The sequence below is a fragment of the Cydia splendana genome, chromosome 21 (assembly GCF_910591565.1).
Source record: "Cydia splendana chromosome 21, ilCydSple1.2, whole genome shotgun sequence".
Taxonomy (NCBI): Eukaryota; Metazoa; Arthropoda; class Insecta; order Lepidoptera; family Tortricidae; genus Cydia; species Cydia splendana.
In genome coordinates, this window is record NC_085980.1 from 15,412,934 (window position 1) to 15,431,286 (window position 18,353).

The window sequence follows — 18,353 nt, forward strand, 5'->3', positions numbered from 1 at the left end:
GCCTCACTATCTGTGCCACTAGGTCAGGGCAGTCGGAATCTCCGCGCAAAGTTCTACAAGCTACTACCAGAAGATTATGGTTACGCCTCACTTGCAGAGAGTTGAATCCCAGGGATCCTAACAAAAATTTAGTAGGGTATAAAAATGGATAGCACTTATAAACATTTTTGTACAGGAATCTTAAGAATGCCTTCTGTACCTTTTCTAGAAGCAAGGCATGCGTACTTTCACCGGGACTCCACACTATGCTAGCGGCTTCAAGCTTACTCCGAACAAGGGCTGTATAAAGTAATTTAATTGCCTTTGGGTTGTTAAAGTCGCGAGCATTCCTAATGATGAATCCCAGCCTTTTAAAACAGTCGGCAGCCAGAGCCTCAATATGATCACGAAAACTAAGTTTGGTATCAAAGATAACACCGAGGTCTTTTAGCCTAAGCGCGCACCACGATTTTAGTTTTTGCGACACGATTTTAGAATCGCGCTGTAATATATCGCAGAAAATTCACTGCGCGCACTGCGATGAAAAAGTCGCGGTTTGTTCATTCTCAACATGGATTTCGTACCAGTCGTTTGTCATGAAACGTTGTCTTTAATATGTGATCGCTGTATGACTTTGAGTATTTATACCACAAAGGTGATCTCCTTCTATTTCCATAATTAAATGGTCAACATCTAGCGTCTTCAGCAGCAGGTTCCGACATGTTGACGCTTGGAGAGCGATATGCCGACTGAGGTCCGGGTGCGATTTTATTATCGCAGTGCGCGCGGGGCCATACAACTCCGTATGCCGCAATTCACTTTGCGACAATCGCGTCCGGAGCAGTCGCGGAAAAATGTGACAAATCACAATTTTAAAATCGCTGCGATTTTTTGTCGCATATGCGCGCACTGCCATATAAACACATACGTTACATTTCTGCGACTAAATTATCGCGCGACAAAAAGTCGTGGTGCGCGCTTGGCCTTATATTATTTACGCGAGTTATTATTTCGGATCCAAGCAAATATTGGGCGTGAAGTAGTTTCAATGAGCTAGTATAGGACAAAACACAGCATTTGGAAACATTAAAAAACAATTTATTTACTGTGCTCCAATCGACTACAGCCTCTATGTCCGCCTGCATTGCCCCGCGATCTACCTCTCCTTCTATACCGCAAATAAGCTTTAAATCATCGGCATAAAGAAGACATCTTGCGTGTTTCAGCACAAGTTCAAGATCATTAATCATGACTCCAAATAAAAGCGGGCCAAGAATAGAGCCCTGACTAACGCCTGATCTTGTTGGATAGATGGAGGATACTGCCGGCTACATACGTAACGATAAATCGTTGCGATAAAACTGTGCAGTCCGACTGTGCAGATAAATCGAACCGTGTGTATGACAAATCGTTACGATAAATCGTTGATCGGTGGCAGTTGCAAATTATATCAGAAAAATCGTTGTCGAAGTGAACTGCACAGTTTTATCGTTGCGTGTGGATGGCGACCGTTCATTTCGGCAGTACTTCACGTCGCTCGCTTGTGTGCGCACGTGGGTTACCTATTATTCTAGTAAATACATTAATGAAAAAAATAAACTTTAGAATTTGGAAAGTAAAGAAAGTGAATTAAACTAACATTTATTATGTGTAATCAAATATATATACTGTTACTGTCTATCCTTCGGGGCCCCCTGAGGAACGGGGCCCTGTGTGCACGGGCCCCGTGTGCCCTTATGGTCAAGACGGTACTGCATTTAGTGCCAGTGACCCGATAGTAGGGTTCTCTGTTCGTAGTCGCTGTTTTTACAAGCTTTTATTTAGTTTCACCTGACTGTTGTCTGTCTGTTTGTCGGTCTGTAATCAAATCTAGCAAGTTAAATTTGATCCACTTCCCGGTTTCCGATTGAGCTGTTTTATTTTTGTATTTGTAATTTGCATGTATAAATCGGATGACAATCCAATATTATGGCACCATTGAGCTGATCTGAGGATGGAGACAGGAGGTGGCCATAGGAACTCTGTGATGAAACAACGCAACCTAATAGTGTTAGGGGTTTTTATAATTGTCTTGATGAGTATTAGTTGTCTGTTGTAAGAAAAGTACAGTCAGCAATAAAAGCTTGTACCAAAAATGAAATTTTTGGCAAAAACTTATTTATGTACTTACGGGATTTTTCATGTTTTCCTACGCTCATACTATAATTTTATTTAATCGTATGGCTTTACCTACATTATAAGCCCCCTCCAGACTATGTGCGTGAATCGCGGCGCGACGTCGCGGAGCGAACAAATCGCGAAGTTGACGTATGACTCCACACTCGCACGCTTCACGGCGATTTCGCAGTTTGGTTTGCGGCAATATGGCGGAAAAGCATCAGCTGATCGAGTTTAACTGTTAGTTATCTATGGCATCATACGTGATTTAGCTGTTTTTCCATTTTGTTTTATTGTAAAACCGTAAAATATAGCTGCTTAATATAATATATCATAATATAATTAATATTTATCTTGCCACAGAGGAGCCAAAATATTGTGTAATGTGGAGTCTTGCAAGTTCGCGCTTCGCGTCTCCTTTGACGCGGGCCGAAATACCGACAAAAAATGGAGAACAGGGCGCGAAGGCGTGAACAATCTGCGAAATCGACGCCACACTCGCATTCGCGGCTTCGCCCGCGATTCACGCGCATAGTCTGGAGGGCGCTATACATCTGTATAATAGAGAAATCATAAATCTAACTCCAAAGCAGTGCCATTGTGGATGACATGTTGTTTCTGATGAGCTTTGCGGAGAACTGACGATCGGCTCCGATATCGGAGGCGTGTGGAGGCACTAGGAACGTTCGATTTATCGCACAGTCGGACTGCACAGTTTTATCGCAACGATTTATCGTTACGTATGTAGCCGGCATAAGAAACATCCGTATAACAAAAAACCGAGCAAACAGGCATTTTTGTGCAGCAGTGTACACGCGCGCGTCTGGACTCGGTCTAGTGAAAAATCCAAGTGCAACTAATTTTATTACCCGCGCTAGATTAGATTGACGCGCTAATCTTGTACCTCGGCAGAGGGGAAATAGTGCGAATGCCGCCTCCCTTCCGTGTTGCTCGAAGGTAAAAACCAAGGGCCCAACGTTTTCTGTTCTCTTTCACGTCGCAGCAACTAGTATCATTTCTCTCTCCTCGCTCTTTTAAAAATGCCGTTTGTCAAAAAAGGACAACCATACTGTTGACAAGGTGGACTTCAAATCAAGTGTTGCCTTTCTTGATGCGCCCAGGCTGTGTATGTGTGCGTAAAAGCGTATATGTGTGCTCTTTTAGGGATGTGAAAAGTCGATTTTAATCATGTTATATATCGATAAACGCTACACAGCGGAACGAAATAGCGATTAATTGAAGCTTCAATATCTTCGTTAAACATAAACATAATTGAAATACTAATGGATAATGAATATATTATAATATAATAATATAATTCAATTATTGCGGAACACCTATTTTAGGACGTATTCATGTATTTTAATTAAATATCTGAACTTTCCCTTGGTTCCCTGCTGGGGCGTGACTATAAAATTGTGATCTGATAACCACAATAAAGAATAAAAGCGTTTTTGTTCATTTTAGGTATCGTTAAACCTTTGAAGTAAAATTAATATTCCAAGAAATGTCGATAGTTTATCGATATGACTTTATCGACATGGCTACAGCAAGGTGGGCCTCATTGTTAATCGTACACTAAACAAAAGTGGCAACAGTGACAGCTCGCTGAGACACCGTCTCTATATATTATAAGTCTATGGTAAAAACATAATCTGTTACTTTACGCTAGGGCTTGACAAAATGTCCATATGACAGTATCGATAACTTGTCGGTATATTAATAGCTATGTAATTATTTCTTCACAAGACATCATTAAGATAATTAGCTTTTATAACCGACTTCAAATAATAACGATTGTTATACCTTTTTGAAGGTGTTCATGTATAGCGGTAAACTTAAACTTCACTTTTCAACACAGTAAGCCCCCATTCACACGACAGCTTTTTCAACGCGCGTTAAAAAAGCGTTTGAATGACACAAATGGATACGTGTGTATTTATTCACACGACAGCGGTGGCGCTTTTTATCAAGCGTTGTTGGATTTTCGACTTTAAGCCTTGGACGTTAAGTCGAAATTAGAGTGCGGACAGATTCAAGCGCTTTTTTAACGCGCGTTGAAAAAGCTGTCGTGCGAATGGGGGCTAAGAGTTACATTAAGATAAGTCTGCAACGATTTTGATGGCAAACGCAGTGCAAGTGTTATTTATACGTCATAATGTCGTAGAATTTTAACGTTTAAGACGAAACAGGAGCTGAGTTTTAAATATTTTAGGTAAATATACCCGTCTCGCTAACGGAAGCGGCACCTAAAAGTAGTGCGATAAGAACTAGGCGAAAAATCCTGCGTAAAAATCTCAAAAATCGAGGTTTCGTACTCCTCTGTTTCCTCCTCCAAAACTTAACCAATCGTAACCAAATTTGGAAATCTAAATGATTATGAAATTATCTGTGTCGGACCGTTTTGCTTTTTTGGCTAATTGATATCAATTTTGAATGCCACGCCTCTCATTGCGGCATAGTCAATTAGGCCATTTTGGCCATTTTTGAAGTGCTCTAGTGCCTTAAAAAACAAAAATATCAAAAAAAGCAAAACGGTCCGACACAGATATTGACAATATTAATCTGTGTTGAAAAAATCATTGCTCTAGCTTCAAAAACCACGGAGGAAAACGAGGAGTACGTTTGTATGGAGAAATGACCACTCCCGTTGGCTCTTAAAATAACACATTTGAAAAAGTAGTCGATAAAGCAATCAAACATCGACAGATTATTAATATGTTGTAACATGACATCACTATTTTTGATCTCACATAGACAATTTACGCTTGCATTTCATTTTTGGTTACACTTTTGAAGATTGACAGTTGTTCTTTGTCATCTAATTCTATGGTTTTTACGCAACGCTTTTTAAGCTGTCGTGCGAATGGGGCCTTAGGCCCCGTTCGCACGGCAGCTTTTTCAACGCGCGTTAAAAAAGCGTTTGAATGACACAAATGGATAACCATGTATGTATTCACACGACAGCGGTGGCGCTTTTTATCAAACGTTGTTGGATTTGGACGTTGTTGGACTTTAAGCCTTGGTCGTTAAATCGAATTTAGAGTGCAGACAGATTCAAGCGCTTTTTTAACGCGCGTTGAAAAAGCTCCCGTGCGTATGGGGGCTTAGGTAAGCACTCCAGTCCGCCATCTTCTACAGGTTGCAACTTAGAGAATATAACCAACGGAGTGGTCATTAACAGGCGTTCCCCTCTGTCGAAAAAAGGCGGCCAATGGTCAACGACTTGTCAACCATATCTATGGAATGACGTTTATCTGACATGGCTATGTTGGTGTTACGTATACATTTGATGTGCCCCTCCCCCGCAAAAAACGGCAGACTATTTTGTACCGAAAATTATAGACGTGGCGTCTCCGTTGGTTATAACCTCTAAGGGTTGCAATGTCTGAAAAGTTTAGTACGCGGTGCCGGGGAGCCTATACTTTAGAGAACAGATTCTTTTGTATCCCTAGCCAAGTTTGCTCAAACCTCAAAATTATTCGCGTATATTATAAAATCGCAAAACTTTGAAAAAATGCCGCCAAGAGATACTTACTTAAGGCCCCTGTACACAATGGGCCAGCGTGGGCCAGTCTGGGGGCGCATTTATGCGTTAGAGGGAGCAAGTGATATTGCCATCTCATTCTACCGCATGGCTGCGTCCCTTGGACTGGCCGGCGCTGGCCCATTGTGTACAGGGGCCTTTAGGTTTAGTACGAACTTTCGTCACTCGCAGTTTTGTCGCGAATAACCCTTCGCGCCTACATTTATTAAATTTGTCGCCTTTTTTGCTGTCTATATGGCTGTGTCAGAGTGTACATTATAATCTCCACACTTCATGAAAATAAAATAAGGCACCATTTCTGAACGTATTATTTTACACTATGGTCCAGTGTTCATAAATAATGTTGCCACCAAAAACACTTCTCGTTCTCCGATATATTAGGGTAATTAAACTCGCTATAAAGGTACCAACCACACTATCGGTTGTCGATAAGGCTGATTTCAAGTTGAAATACCGTTAAAAAGTTGGTATCGTTACCACTGGGAGACAAATTTATTGTTAAGTTATAATTTCAACCAACGTTAATAATTAACGTCAGTTTAACGACAATAATTAACGTTAAACTTTTTTTTACTTTTCTCTATATAATTTGTAATTAAATCAATCATCTACGTGTTATCCTTTTTTATAACCTCAAAAGTATTGCTGACTTTTTTCCTCCAAAATTAAATCTGAGTAACTATGCACTAATTTATAGTGACGTTTACATATTATTGTACCGAAATATTAGATACCACAGGAGCAGGATAGGGCACCCTAGCATTTCAGAAGAAAAAGTTAATCACCACTACTTTTGAAGTTATAAAAAAGGCTTTAAAAAAAACGGAGTATAGAGTTCGACCAAGAAAAGTCTGCAGCGATTTTGATAACCCACGCAGTGCAAGTATTATTCATACGTCATAATTTCATAGAAGTTTGACGTTTAAAATGACACTTGCACTGCGTATGGGCTATCAAAATTGCTGCAGACTTTTCTCGGTCTGGCTCTAGTAATTTGAAACGTAAAAAGTTTGCGCCGCTTTGATTTGACGTATGCTTTTCAAGAGATAAGGAAATCACGATATAAATCCCTAAATAAGATGCTCCGCTCCAATAAATTTAATATTTCAGCGAATATACACAAGCATGCCAACTCGCTTTTCAACAATAATGTTACATTACAACGTTCATAGAACGGAACGTTGCTTTCGTATTAGTTTCCGTCATTTCCGTGTCATCTCTTTCTTTTATAACTTTAATACTTTAATATCGCAAACGAATTAGACACCGCCATATTTGCGCAAATTTCACCGCGAAATGCGTTGCGGGCTATAATACCACAGTAAGGCTAGAGTCAGATAAAAATAACCCTGCAGCGATTTTTATAGCACAGACGTGTAAAGTGGTAAACTGCAAGTGTTATTAAAACGTCTTTATTTTTTTGAAGATTTTGTTATTAAAAAATTTAGAATTTTGACGTTTAAAATTAATTACACTTGCACGTCTGTGGTATAAAAATTGCTGCAGAGTTATCTTGGTCTGACTCTTGGTAGTGGGGAGTTTTTTACATACAAGGGAATTTATGAAGTTAGGCTGACAACACCAGTGTTCAAGTCTTCAGATTTTTGTGTGCGCCGGCTTCGCACGTGAACGTGTCGCGAAAATCTCATAAAATTAGTGAAATCACCATGTCGGACGAATATTTCTATGGTAAGCGGTGACCTTTGATATATTACGCTTTAGATCGTGTAATTATTTATGAAGTAACGTCTGTACTTGTATGAGAAATACCTACTTATTGTTAGCGTCCGTTTTGACACCCGGCTAACTCGCCATTTTAATATTATTTAAGTGGTTTTCCTAAGTTGCTTAATAAATCGTACTTTTAATACTCTTACTTGTGTTTACGCGTAGTTATGTTCTTTGGTGATTGATAAATTTGCAAATTCGCAACGAACTTGCCGCCATTTTCGATCAAGGTTTGCGAAATGTGAAATGGCTAATTTGACCGGGGGCCACAGGATGAACGGCGGTGAATTCTTCGGCAACGTGGTTATAATCTTCGCCCCAAGCTCATATCTACGCGCGGTATCGATTTTCCGCCCCGCGATATGTTCGCAAATATGTTTGACACTCGGTAGGCGCGCAATTTAAAAGTGGCGTCCAAGCGTCGAGCAGTCGCATCTCGTTTCTCGGAAGTGCGGGGATGAAGGGCGTGTGCGAGGTTTGAGGTTATGGAGTGACGTGAGTGGCCGGTGTTGCAGGTGTGACCCTGTCCTCGACGCACCAGTCGGAGACGTGGGACCCCGAGGCGAAGGTGGAGTACCCGCGCAGCAACAAGCTGCTCATCCGCCTGGCGCTGCTCGGGCCCGACGCCAAGCCCGATGAGTTCAATGTGGTGCAGGTGAGACAATGACAATAACAAACTGTATTTACAACTAGTCATGTCACCATCAAGGAGTAGTGATACCTATCACTATCTTTGATCTATGTACAAGGTCACAACCATCTAAACACCGCGTTATTATCAAATGGTGTTATGACTCATTTGGCTATTTTTGCAAATACTCCAGTAGGTATATGTTTCTGAGAAAAAATATGTGTGGACACTTGAAGTACCTATCTCTAGATATTTTTAGGCACTTGGCTGTTATTAGTGCTATTTCTTGTGCTAACTTTACTTTCTAAAATGTACTTGGTTAAGATTTCACCATTTTTGCTAAATTGCTCTCATTCACTCATTTCTCTCATGTTTAGTATTTAGTTGTGTTTTTGCATATCTTAGTATGTTATAAAAACATGTATCGGTAAAGTCTTAAGCATGTTAATCAGATAGATCCAAATTTGCTCTAATATGCTTCTATGAAGAAAACACAATGTTTTGTAACATAACCTAATTTGTTAATGAAAGGTGTGTTTACATCGAACCTTTTGTAAACATAAAATTAATATTAGGAGACTGCAGTACTATTATTTTACAGACCTGAATACCAATGAAGCTACCTTAAACAAAAGTTTGGGCCGCACTTTTAACACTTAGTTTTTAATCTTAATTGTTACTAACCATTTTGGGCCATTGTTGTCTTTAAATAAATAATTTGAATTTGAATTAAGACACGAGGATGACAGTGTTGTTGTTGTATAGTGTTTAACATGTTTGTTTGAAGGTAATACTTAACAAAAGCTTGCAACTATTTTCAGGTAGAAACAATGTCACTACAAGACTCTATCAAGATCCCTGTGGCCATCCTGAAGGTAGGAGAGACACGGCAGGCGCGGCTAGACCTAGAGTTCCCTGATGCTCCCGTCACATTCACACTCATCCAGGTACTATTATTATTTATATAGAAGTTGGGTTGGTCTAAATAATAATTGAGTCCACTGTGCTCTCAGAAAACATTTCAGCACATCATTAGTTTACAAGATGTAGTCATAAATTGTATTGTCTTTCTTACTGTTAGTAATAAGTACATATTTATAAACCAGTTTATTATCAAGCAGATACGTCTGCGAGGGATAACCCAAAACCAAATTTTATATTTAAGTATTTACATTTCATATTAAGCTTCAAGGGGTTGTTTCCCAACAAGAAAAATACAGCAGAGCCCTCATCATCATCATTGGCCTTACCGTCTATTGCAGACAAAAGCATGTTGTAAATGTTAAAGCTTGTTTTACTGGCCTTTTCTACAGAGCCCATACAATAAGATGGCCTGCTTTCTCAGATTATTTTTAGGCACCCTCAGGCAGCTTAGCTTTCTCTGAAATGTGAAGCATATTGGCGCCATACCATTTTAGAATGTACTTTTTGATGTGGAAAGCTACATTTCATATTATAAAAAATATGTGAAATATAATCTGAACATTCAAAGTTCATTGAATTTTATCAACAAAAGTCTCATCAAGTCATCAGTCTTGAACTTTTGACAGTAATAGCCCAAACATTTTGGTTTGATGATGATAAAACTAACCACGTGTTATTTGACGGGTGCGCGGCGCCGTTTTGGCGCTGCGCTGCCTGCTCGTGATTGCATTCGAGGCATTTGTCTGAAAACTTGCCCAAAACAAAATAATGAACCTCAAATGTTTCATATTTATTAACACCTGTTTGTGTGTTCAGGGTTCTGGCCCAGTACATCTCATCGGTCAGCACCTGCTCGGAGCGCTCGTGGAGGAGTTTGAAGATATGGAGGAGATGGAAGAAGAGATGTTGGATGAGGAGGAGGGAGACGACTCGCAGTTCAAGGTCTGTTGGTTGTCTGTTGATCCGCGCTTTAAACTAAAACTGGATGACCAGTCCTTATTAATCCCTGATCTTTGATATTAAAGATGACAGCATTATTGCTTCGCCTGCAACCTGTATAAATTAGAAATGGAAAACAAGGAAATCTTTGAAATATTAAAAAGACAGTACCTCAGCAACTACAAGAAGTAAAAGATGTTTTGATCGTATGTTTGACTAATTAATGATTTGTAAATAGAAATGTAGGATAAATTTATCAAAACCTGACATTTCAGTATTCACAGGAATTGGCAAATGATAAAATGACAGACATGTGAGGGAAATTATAATGTCTTGTAACTTAAACTTGTGTGATCACTGATTCAGTAGCTTGCTAAATTTACAGGAAGATGAAAATAAAAGGAAATCATCTGCAGGCAAGCGCAAGACGAATGAGGTACTGAAAACCTTCAACTAATAACTTAAATAGGAGGAGTGCTCACAGAGGGAAAAGGATTCCGCCCAATTCTGCTAACCCATTTGAGGCCCATGACATTTATACATGTCACATCTATAGGCAATTTTATATGCCTTACTTACACAGTAGTGCTGGGCCTCGAATGGGCTTAATAATAACAGTCATGTGCCAATGTCTATCTTTAAAATAAATTTGTATTTTTTTTCCTGCTGAATCATTGACTGTTATGAAATAGTAAAACTGGGCGTTTGCAGCATAGAAAATGTGCTGTCACAAAATTGTATTGCAACTTATGTTGTTCCATTACATTGGCTGTTGGTTTTCTGTATACTCATTCATTCCCTTTACCTTCTGATAGCTCAAACACGTTTTTAGAAACGTGCTATGATATAAATGCTGCATTTATTTGTTTTAGTTTGATGATGATAAAACCAACCAAGTTGTATGACGGGTGCGTGGTGCCGTTTTGGCGCCACGCCGCCCGCAAGTGATTGCTCTCGAGGCATTTGTCTGAAAACTTAAAACTGCGCATGCGGCACCATTCTTCGATATCGGCATTTTCTATTTGACTGCCAGCTAAAAAAATTAATCTAAAATTACATATTAGTATTTGTGTTGTCGTAGAAGTACAGTAGAAATTCGCGTGTTCAAAGCATTTTTGTGACTTAAACATATGTTTCAGGATGACGACGACGAGGAGGGTGAACCCAAGGGCAAGAAAGCGAAAATGTCAAACAACGCCAAAGGCAAAGCCCCGTCTCCGAAGAAGAACGCCAAGAAGTGAGCGGGCGCACCCCCCCTCCCCCCCGCGCCGCCGCCCCGCCCCGGAGTCGACGAACTCTCCGCAAGACTGACGCCCTCACTGGGAGAAACTGAGAAATCTTTTTTTGCAATTCCTTTATCTCTGTCCGTCCCTTGACTGTAACGAGCGCGATAGAGATAGCGGAGTTTCGAAAAACGGACGGGGGCTCGGGCGGCGGCCGCCTAGTTTACGTTTACGATAGTGTGGTACGATAATTCTGCCTAGGTTAGCGTGTATCAGCGTGCATCAGCGTGCCTGCGAGAGTGAGTGAGCGAGCGCGAGCCGGCGCCGGACCGCATCCGGAACCGGTTCACCGCAGCCGGACCCGGACGGTCGGCCGCGGACCGAATCCGGTGTGATTCTTCACTAATTTTTATTTTTTTCAAGATTTCCATTCCTTATTGTTGTAGCGTTATGGATGTCGAATTTAATGTTAAGTCCTAATTAAATTCACGCGGATGTATTTTTAAGTTAAGACGTAAGCGTAATCAGTGTACTTTATAAACATTGATATATCGATAGCCGCCGGTCGACATTTAATAATTTTTTTGCTAACGATTTCTCATTTCAGAATGAAAACTGATAATCTATTATAGTTTTGTACATATAAAAACATAAGAACGGTAACAATAAAACGAAAACATTTCTAAACTTTCTCTGCTTTTTATTTTAAGTATTTAGTGTATTTACCACTGACTTAATATTAGAAATAGACACACAGAGCGGAACAAAAACGTCAACAAAATGTGGGTCAGAATGACATTAGCGGAAAATTTGCATTGATGATAAAAACGCTTACGTAAATTTTGAGTCAAGATAAATATTTTGTACGGAAAAGAACTTACTGTCGTAAGCATTAAGTGTCAAATTTGTAAACATTAGTACCAACACTGTTAAAACTTTTAAGTCCGATGGCACTAAACGTAACGTCACCATTGTATTTACGTCAAACAACGTCAAACGAGAATAATGAACGAATAGAGTCCCTTTGGTACATTTTAATAGGTATTACTGTACAGAAAAATCAAAGTAATAAATGAAACAAATTTAATTTGATCGGGAGTTCAAATAAAATTAATTCATGGTAACAACCCTTGTAAGTTATCTTAAAACAAATTTATTTTTAATAAGTAAGCATTCGTCTTTAAATACTATTTTCCTTGAAATAAATTCAACTTATTAAATAACTGTGTATTTTAGATCTACATAATACTCTTCGCGCTTTAGTTCTTTGCAATATAGTGCACGGGGACATTTAGGTCGCTACTGGTACTGATTGGTTATGGTCTTTATCAAAAACTCCTGTGGTTGTCACTGTGTTCAGACAGGTTTAGCATTTACAGTTAGTCGATGACCTTATTGGTCGTGTATATGTCGGAAACAAGGAAATGGGCTGAACACACAAGTGCCGTTTTGCCTTTGTTTAAAACTGCATCACCCCTATCTCTTGCTATAATAGCAGTCCACTCTGCACGTCGCATAGGTTTTCTTGGAAATCTTGAATTTAAACATAATATTATATGTTACGAATTCCATATAAAAATAAAAAAGTATTAACCTCACATCGACTCATTAGATTTTTGTTCCTTCACATCCCTTCTTTGGTACTAACAAAATAATTTATTCAAAACCATGAAATTACCACCAGATTACATAAATTATGTAATGCTATCCAAAGCACTAACCGAAAGAAATACATTCCATGCTTTTTCCTTGTTTTATCATTGTTATTTTTGCATATTTTAACGACATTGTTGACAACTTCACATTTGAGCGGTCCATACAAGACTAAACGAAAAAGTAACGCGTGATCTGTTTTAACGTTACTTTTGCGGGGCCATTTTTTGCGGCTGATTGGGTATCCAGTTCTTATTCTATATCAATGGTATTTACCCATGGAGACATTGGAAACTGCTTAGGTAAAGCCTTAGAGCATTTAGTAACTGGAGACTCCTTGGCTGTCATTTTCTGTACAAAACAGTCCGCCGACTTTTGCGGGGGAGGGGCACGTCAAATGTATGGCTATTGTACATGATTTGTATGTATTTAACGTAAGCCATGTCAGATAAACGTCAGTCCATACAAGTCTGCAACGTCAGTCCATACAACAGTCTGCACAACTGCAACTTTTTCGGCAGAGGGATAAGCTCTTAAAGGCGACTCCGGTTATTAAATCCCTAAGGGTAGAGCCCTCTGGTACGTTAGTACTATTTATTATACTGTGCCTCTGGCCTGTGGGCCTGGCCAAAAAATATAATACTCACTAGGAGCCTCTGGCGTAGACGTCATAGACCAACCGTATGTGTGCACAAGTAAGGGCCGATACAGACGGACTGCAATTTGTATGGGAACTGCACGTATATACAGTCGACGTCAAAGATGTTTACACTTTTGCACCATATGCCTTTGTAATAAGGCGAAAAATGTAAACATATCTTTGACGTCGACTGTACCTAATATACTTACTGCAACGTTGGCGTGCAGTTCTCATACAAGTTGCAGTCTGACCACGCTTACTTGGCAGTAAAAATGCATCCCTATAATTATAAGCATTTTACGACATGCCAGATATCAAGAGTACCAGATATTCCATCTATATCTATAGATGCATGGGGTCGGGGCATATGCGACGTGCACCTGGTCGTTGTGAACCTTTGTACCGGGCAACAATGCCTCCAGCCTTTCATTCAGACGCGACGCAGCTGAATATTTTTTTACAGGAACAAAGAGAATGTCTTGTAGATAAAGTAAACGTCCGATGTGATATGTGACCTATTCTCATTGAGCATTTTTCCGTTATAACCCCTTGTGCGTGGAGGAATATTTTTGTCCTAACGCGTCCATCGAGGGTTAGCCACTAAAGGCCTGTGCACACTGGGTGCGTGTGCGTAGACGTGCGCGTTGTAATATGCAGTTGTGCGTGCGCGGCTCCAACATCACACGCAGATCTGTTAACCCCGAGCACCGAGGCTTACCCTGGATGGCGCAAGTGGCCCTTCGCCCCTAGGAAGGGAAATTGCTTTTATAGGATTTAGACATTGTGGAGAAATAAGTACCTGATGGAAGCGGAATAGTGCCAATAGTGAATACAAAGTTATTTTTGCCGGGGCGTTTTAATCCTTTGACCGGCAAAGACGTCAACTGACGCGCACGCAGTGGCGGGTTTGCCCTAAGGCCCAGTAGGCCCGGGCCTAGGGCGGCAAATTATGAAAAAAAAATCGGTGACGATAAAAACAAATATAACTCAAAATGTAGTCAATATGATGGGTGCTGAGAAAGGAGCGGCTACAGGGCCTGGGGGCTAGGGCGGCAAAGACTGCAAATCCGCCACTGAGCGCACGGCTACAGCGCAATACAAACCTAAGTGCATCCGACAAGGTTCACGATGAGCCGCAAAGAGGCCGCAAACAATAGGTGTGGCGTTCAAAGGTTTAAAAAGTTAAAAAATAAGTAAGTAGACTGAAATTATTTAAAAGCAAAAATATATTTCATTTTTGACTGATAAGAGCTTGAAGAATTCTGTTTCTCTCCCTCTGTATACAATTTGACTCCTCTACTAGTGCGAGTAGCCTTTCAAACTTTCTGTCATTCTCCTTCCTTTCTTGAACATCTTTGGCTCCCCTTGACATCTCCATGGCATCCTCTTCTCTACTCTCAAACCGAGGGATGCTAGGATTTCCGTATATCTGCTCAAAGTATGAAAAGTAAGGCCATTTGATTTGCTGCCCTGGCTCCTTCCGCTCAGCTAGACGGATATAGGTTTGCTTCAGATTACGGAACTTTCTGTCACACTCTTCAGGAGACATACCTAATTTAGGACTAATTAGCTTCCAAAGATTCTTTTTTTTAGTAAGTGGATCTCTAAATTTAACTTTATGGTCTACATAGAACTGGAGAAGCTGTGAGATATAGTCCTCTTGATCCGTGCCCGTGGACCTGAGGGGTTCTGAGTTGAAGCTACTGAATAGTGCCTCAAAATCTTTGAAATAGCGCCACTTAGTTGTGTGTCTGCTGGTTTCCATTTTGCTTTTCAATTTTACATATGTGTGCTTTAAGTTTCTATATTTCCTGTCACAATCTATTGGACTCTCCCCAACCATTGTGGATATCTCTTTCCACAGTTCCTTTTTTTGAAATTTAGGATTTTGAAACTTGTGACTATATTGAGCATAGGCATCCAACAGCTGTTTTGTTTTAAATCTATCCCAGGGCTTGAGAATAGGATTGTAATTGTAAAAAATTCTTTCAAAGAAGTGCTGGTAAGGCCACTTCTTGACAAATTTTCCAATTTTTTCTCTGCTCCGTTCTAACCAGGTCAAATAGGTCCTTTTTAAGTTTTTAAATTTATGGTAGCAGCTATACTCTGTGGAACCTATTTGGATAGCTATTTCTTTCCAGATATCTTTCTGAAGAATGTCTGGGTTCCGAAACCTGTGTAGATTCTCTATGTATAAACTCAGCAGCCTTCTTATTTTTAAGTCCTCCCAGGGTTCTAATAATGTGGGGCTCTTGTATTCCTTGTAAATCTCGTCACAGAGGTTGAAATGGACCCATTTAATGTGCCTGCCCATCTTTTTCTCCTTCAATAGCCTTATGTAAGTTCTCCTTAGATTCCTATACTTCTTGTAGCACTCTTCTGCAGTGGTGCCGACGGTGGCAGCAATGTTCTCCCACAGCGCCCTCTCCTTGGCGCCGCTGGTGCTGCTTAGCTTGTTCTCTAGACACAGTGTGAGCAGAAGCATGATCTTGTTCCTATCCCAGAAGTTGTCTTCCACCTTTTGTTTGTCAACTTCAGGTTCACAGGCCTCAGGCAACTCTTGTGGAGCTGGTACTGTAGGTACTTCATTAATTTGTATATATTGTCTGCTGTTTTCACCCGTGCTCACTATGTACCTTGCCTCTTGTGCAGTTACTAAAATCGGACATCAAAAATCAAGACACTTGAAATCCCATAAAAAACCGGGCAAGTGCGAGTCGGACTCGCGCACGAAGGGTTCCGTACCATAATGCAAAAAAAAAAAAACGAAAAAAAACCAAAAAAAAAACGGTCACCCATCCAAGTACTGACCACTCCCGACGTTGCTTAACTTTGGTCAAAAATCACGTTTGTTGTATGGGAGCCCCATTTAAATCTTTATTTTATTCTGTTTTTAGTATTTGTTGTTATAGCGGCAACAGAAATACATCATCTGTGAAAATTTCAACTGTCTAGCTATCACGGTTCGTGAGATACAGCCTGGTGACAGACGGACGGACGGACAGCGAAGTCTTAGTAATAGGGTCCCGTTTTACCCTTTGGGTACGGAACCCTAAAAAGGGCAATGGTTGAACTAGTAATATACTTACTCTGTGTAGGGTTTTGGATAGTAAAGTTGTTGCTACTAAATATAACGTTGCTCTGGTCCTCTCTGAATAATAACCAGTAGCTTTGATTTTGGTTTTGTGCATTTACATCCATTTTCCATAGAAATTACTTAACCAAATAAGATTAAAAACCTTAGCAAACACTATACAATTGTCACCTTAATCTAAAAATGTATTTTTAAATGCGTTTCTATTTAAATAATGTGAATACGAGCAAGGTATTGTTTATAACATTTAGATTTGACCATAAAAATTAAATTATATCAAATCAATCAGTCAATCCAGACGCACTATATATTTCATGTTATCCTAAGGCCCCATTCGCACGGGAGCTTAAAAAGCGTTGCGTTAAAACCCGACGTTGGCGCTTTTTTACCGTTTCCAATATTTGTGTTCATATGGACGCTTAAAAATCACTTGTGAGTCGTACTGCCACGTACGCATCTCAGCAAAGCCATACTTTATTTGCTATTACGACGTATTATTTGAATATAGCTTGAATATTTCAGGAATTTGTAAGCATAAGTTGACATTTTTAAGGTGAAACTAATAATAATCTTGACGATTGACACCAAAAATTGACACTTGACAGCCAACTGACAGCAGCGCCGGCGCGTTTTTAACGCTTGTGAGAACAGATACACGGAGTTCCGTATGCTCTATTCAATTTGACGCCAACGCTCAACGCCGAAAATCGAACAGTGCTCGATAAAAAAGCGCTGCGCTTAAAAACCGCCTTCGTGTGAATACATACATGGTTATCCATTTGTGTCATTCAAACGCTTTTTTAACGCGCGTTGAAAAAGCTGCCGTGCGCACGGGGCCTAATATCCCACATACATAGCCTTAGGCCAAGCGCGCACCACGACTTTTTGTCGCGCGATAATTTAGTCGCAGAAATGTAACGTATGTGTTTATATGGCAGTGCGCGCATATGCGACAAAAAAATCGCAGACATTTTAAAATTGTGATTTGTCACATTTTGCCGCGACTGCTCGCGACGCGATTGTCGCAAAGTGAATTGCAGCATACGGAGTTGTATGGCCCTGCGCGCACTGCGATAATAAAATCGCACCCCGGACCTCAGTCGGCACTTCGCTCTCCAAGCCTCAACATGTCGGAACCTGCTTCTCCGATGGAGTCTCAAGATGAGACGCTAGATGTTGACCATTTAATTATGGAAATAGAAGGATCACCTTTGTGGTATAAATACTCAAAGTTATACGGCTATCGCATATTAAAGACACGTTTCATGACAAACGACTGGTACGAAATCCATGTTGAGAATGCACAAATCGTCGACTTTTTGCCTAAGCGCGCACCACGATTTTAGTTTTTGCGACACGATTTTAGAATCGCGCTGTAATATATCGCAGAAAATTCACTGCGCGCACTGCGATGAAAAAGTCGACGATTTGTTCATTCTCAACATGGATTTCGTACCAGTCGTTTGTCATGAAACGTTGTCTTTAATATGTGATCGCTGTATGACTTTGAGTATTTATACCACAAAGGTGATCTCCTTCTATTTCCATAATTAAATGGTCAACATCTAGCGTCTTCAGCAGCAGGTTCCGACATGTTGACGCTTGGAGAGCGATATGCCGACTGAGGTCCGGGTGCGATTTTATTATCGCAGTGCGCGCGGGGCCATACAACTCCGTATGCTGCAATTCACTTTGCGACAATCGCGTCGCGAGCAGTCGCGGAAAAATGTGACAAATCACAATTTTAAAATCGCTGCGATTTTTTTGTCGCATATGCGCGCACTGCCATATAAACACATACGTTACATTTCTGCGACTAAATTATCGCGCGACAAAAA

General features: G+C 40.2%; 2 protein-coding genes across 3 annotated transcripts; one reads left to right on the top strand and one right to left on the bottom strand.

Moving 5' to 3' along the window:
• The first annotated feature begins 7,217 nt into the window (after window positions 1-7,217).
• Window positions 7,218-11,818, top strand: LOC134801004 (nucleoplasmin-like protein). Of its 2 annotated transcripts, XM_063773502.1 has the most exons (6): window positions 7,218-7,372; window positions 7,927-8,066; window positions 8,864-8,989; window positions 9,783-9,908; window positions 10,291-10,341; window positions 11,045-11,818. In XM_063773502.1, the coding sequence occupies exons 1-6, from the start codon at window positions 7,351-7,353 to the stop codon at window positions 11,144-11,146; spliced, it is 567 nt and encodes a 188-aa protein (XP_063629572.1). In that variant the 5' UTR covers window positions 7,218-7,350; the 3' UTR covers window positions 11,147-11,818. The 2 variants fall into 2 exon arrangements, with proteins under 2 accessions (XP_063629572.1, XP_063629573.1); XM_063773503.1 differs by lacking the exon at window positions 10,291-10,341.
• Window positions 11,819-14,629: 2,811 nt separating this feature from the next.
• Window positions 14,630-16,719, bottom strand: LOC134801005 (uncharacterized). Its single transcript, XM_063773504.1, has 2 exons — window positions 16,511-16,719; window positions 14,630-16,076 (listed from the first exon to the last, which is right to left on the bottom strand). The coding sequence occupies exons 1-2, from the start codon at window positions 16,620-16,622 to the stop codon at window positions 14,653-14,655; spliced, it is 1,536 nt and encodes a 511-aa protein (XP_063629574.1). The 5' UTR covers window positions 16,623-16,719; the 3' UTR covers window positions 14,630-14,652.
• Window positions 16,720-18,353: the final 1,634 nt, after the last annotated feature.

Coding starts and splice junctions, on each gene's coding strand:
- LOC134801004 (XM_063773502.1), top strand. CDS start 7,351: ATGTCGGACGAATATTTCTATG. Junction 8,067..8,863: donor ATGAGTTCAATGTGGTGCAG/GTGAGACAATGA, acceptor AACTATTTTCAG/GTAGAAACAATGTCACTACA. Junction 9,909..10,290: donor GAGACGACTCGCAGTTCAAG/GTCTGTTGGTTG, acceptor CTAAATTTACAG/GAAGATGAAAATAAAAGGAA.
- LOC134801005 (XM_063773504.1), bottom strand. CDS start 16,622: ATGGATGTAAATGCACAAAACCAAAATCAAAGCTACTGGTTATTATTC. Junction 16,077..16,510: donor TATCCAAAACCCTACACAGA/GTAAGTATATTA, acceptor GTCCGATTTTAG/TAACTGCACAAGAGGCAAGG.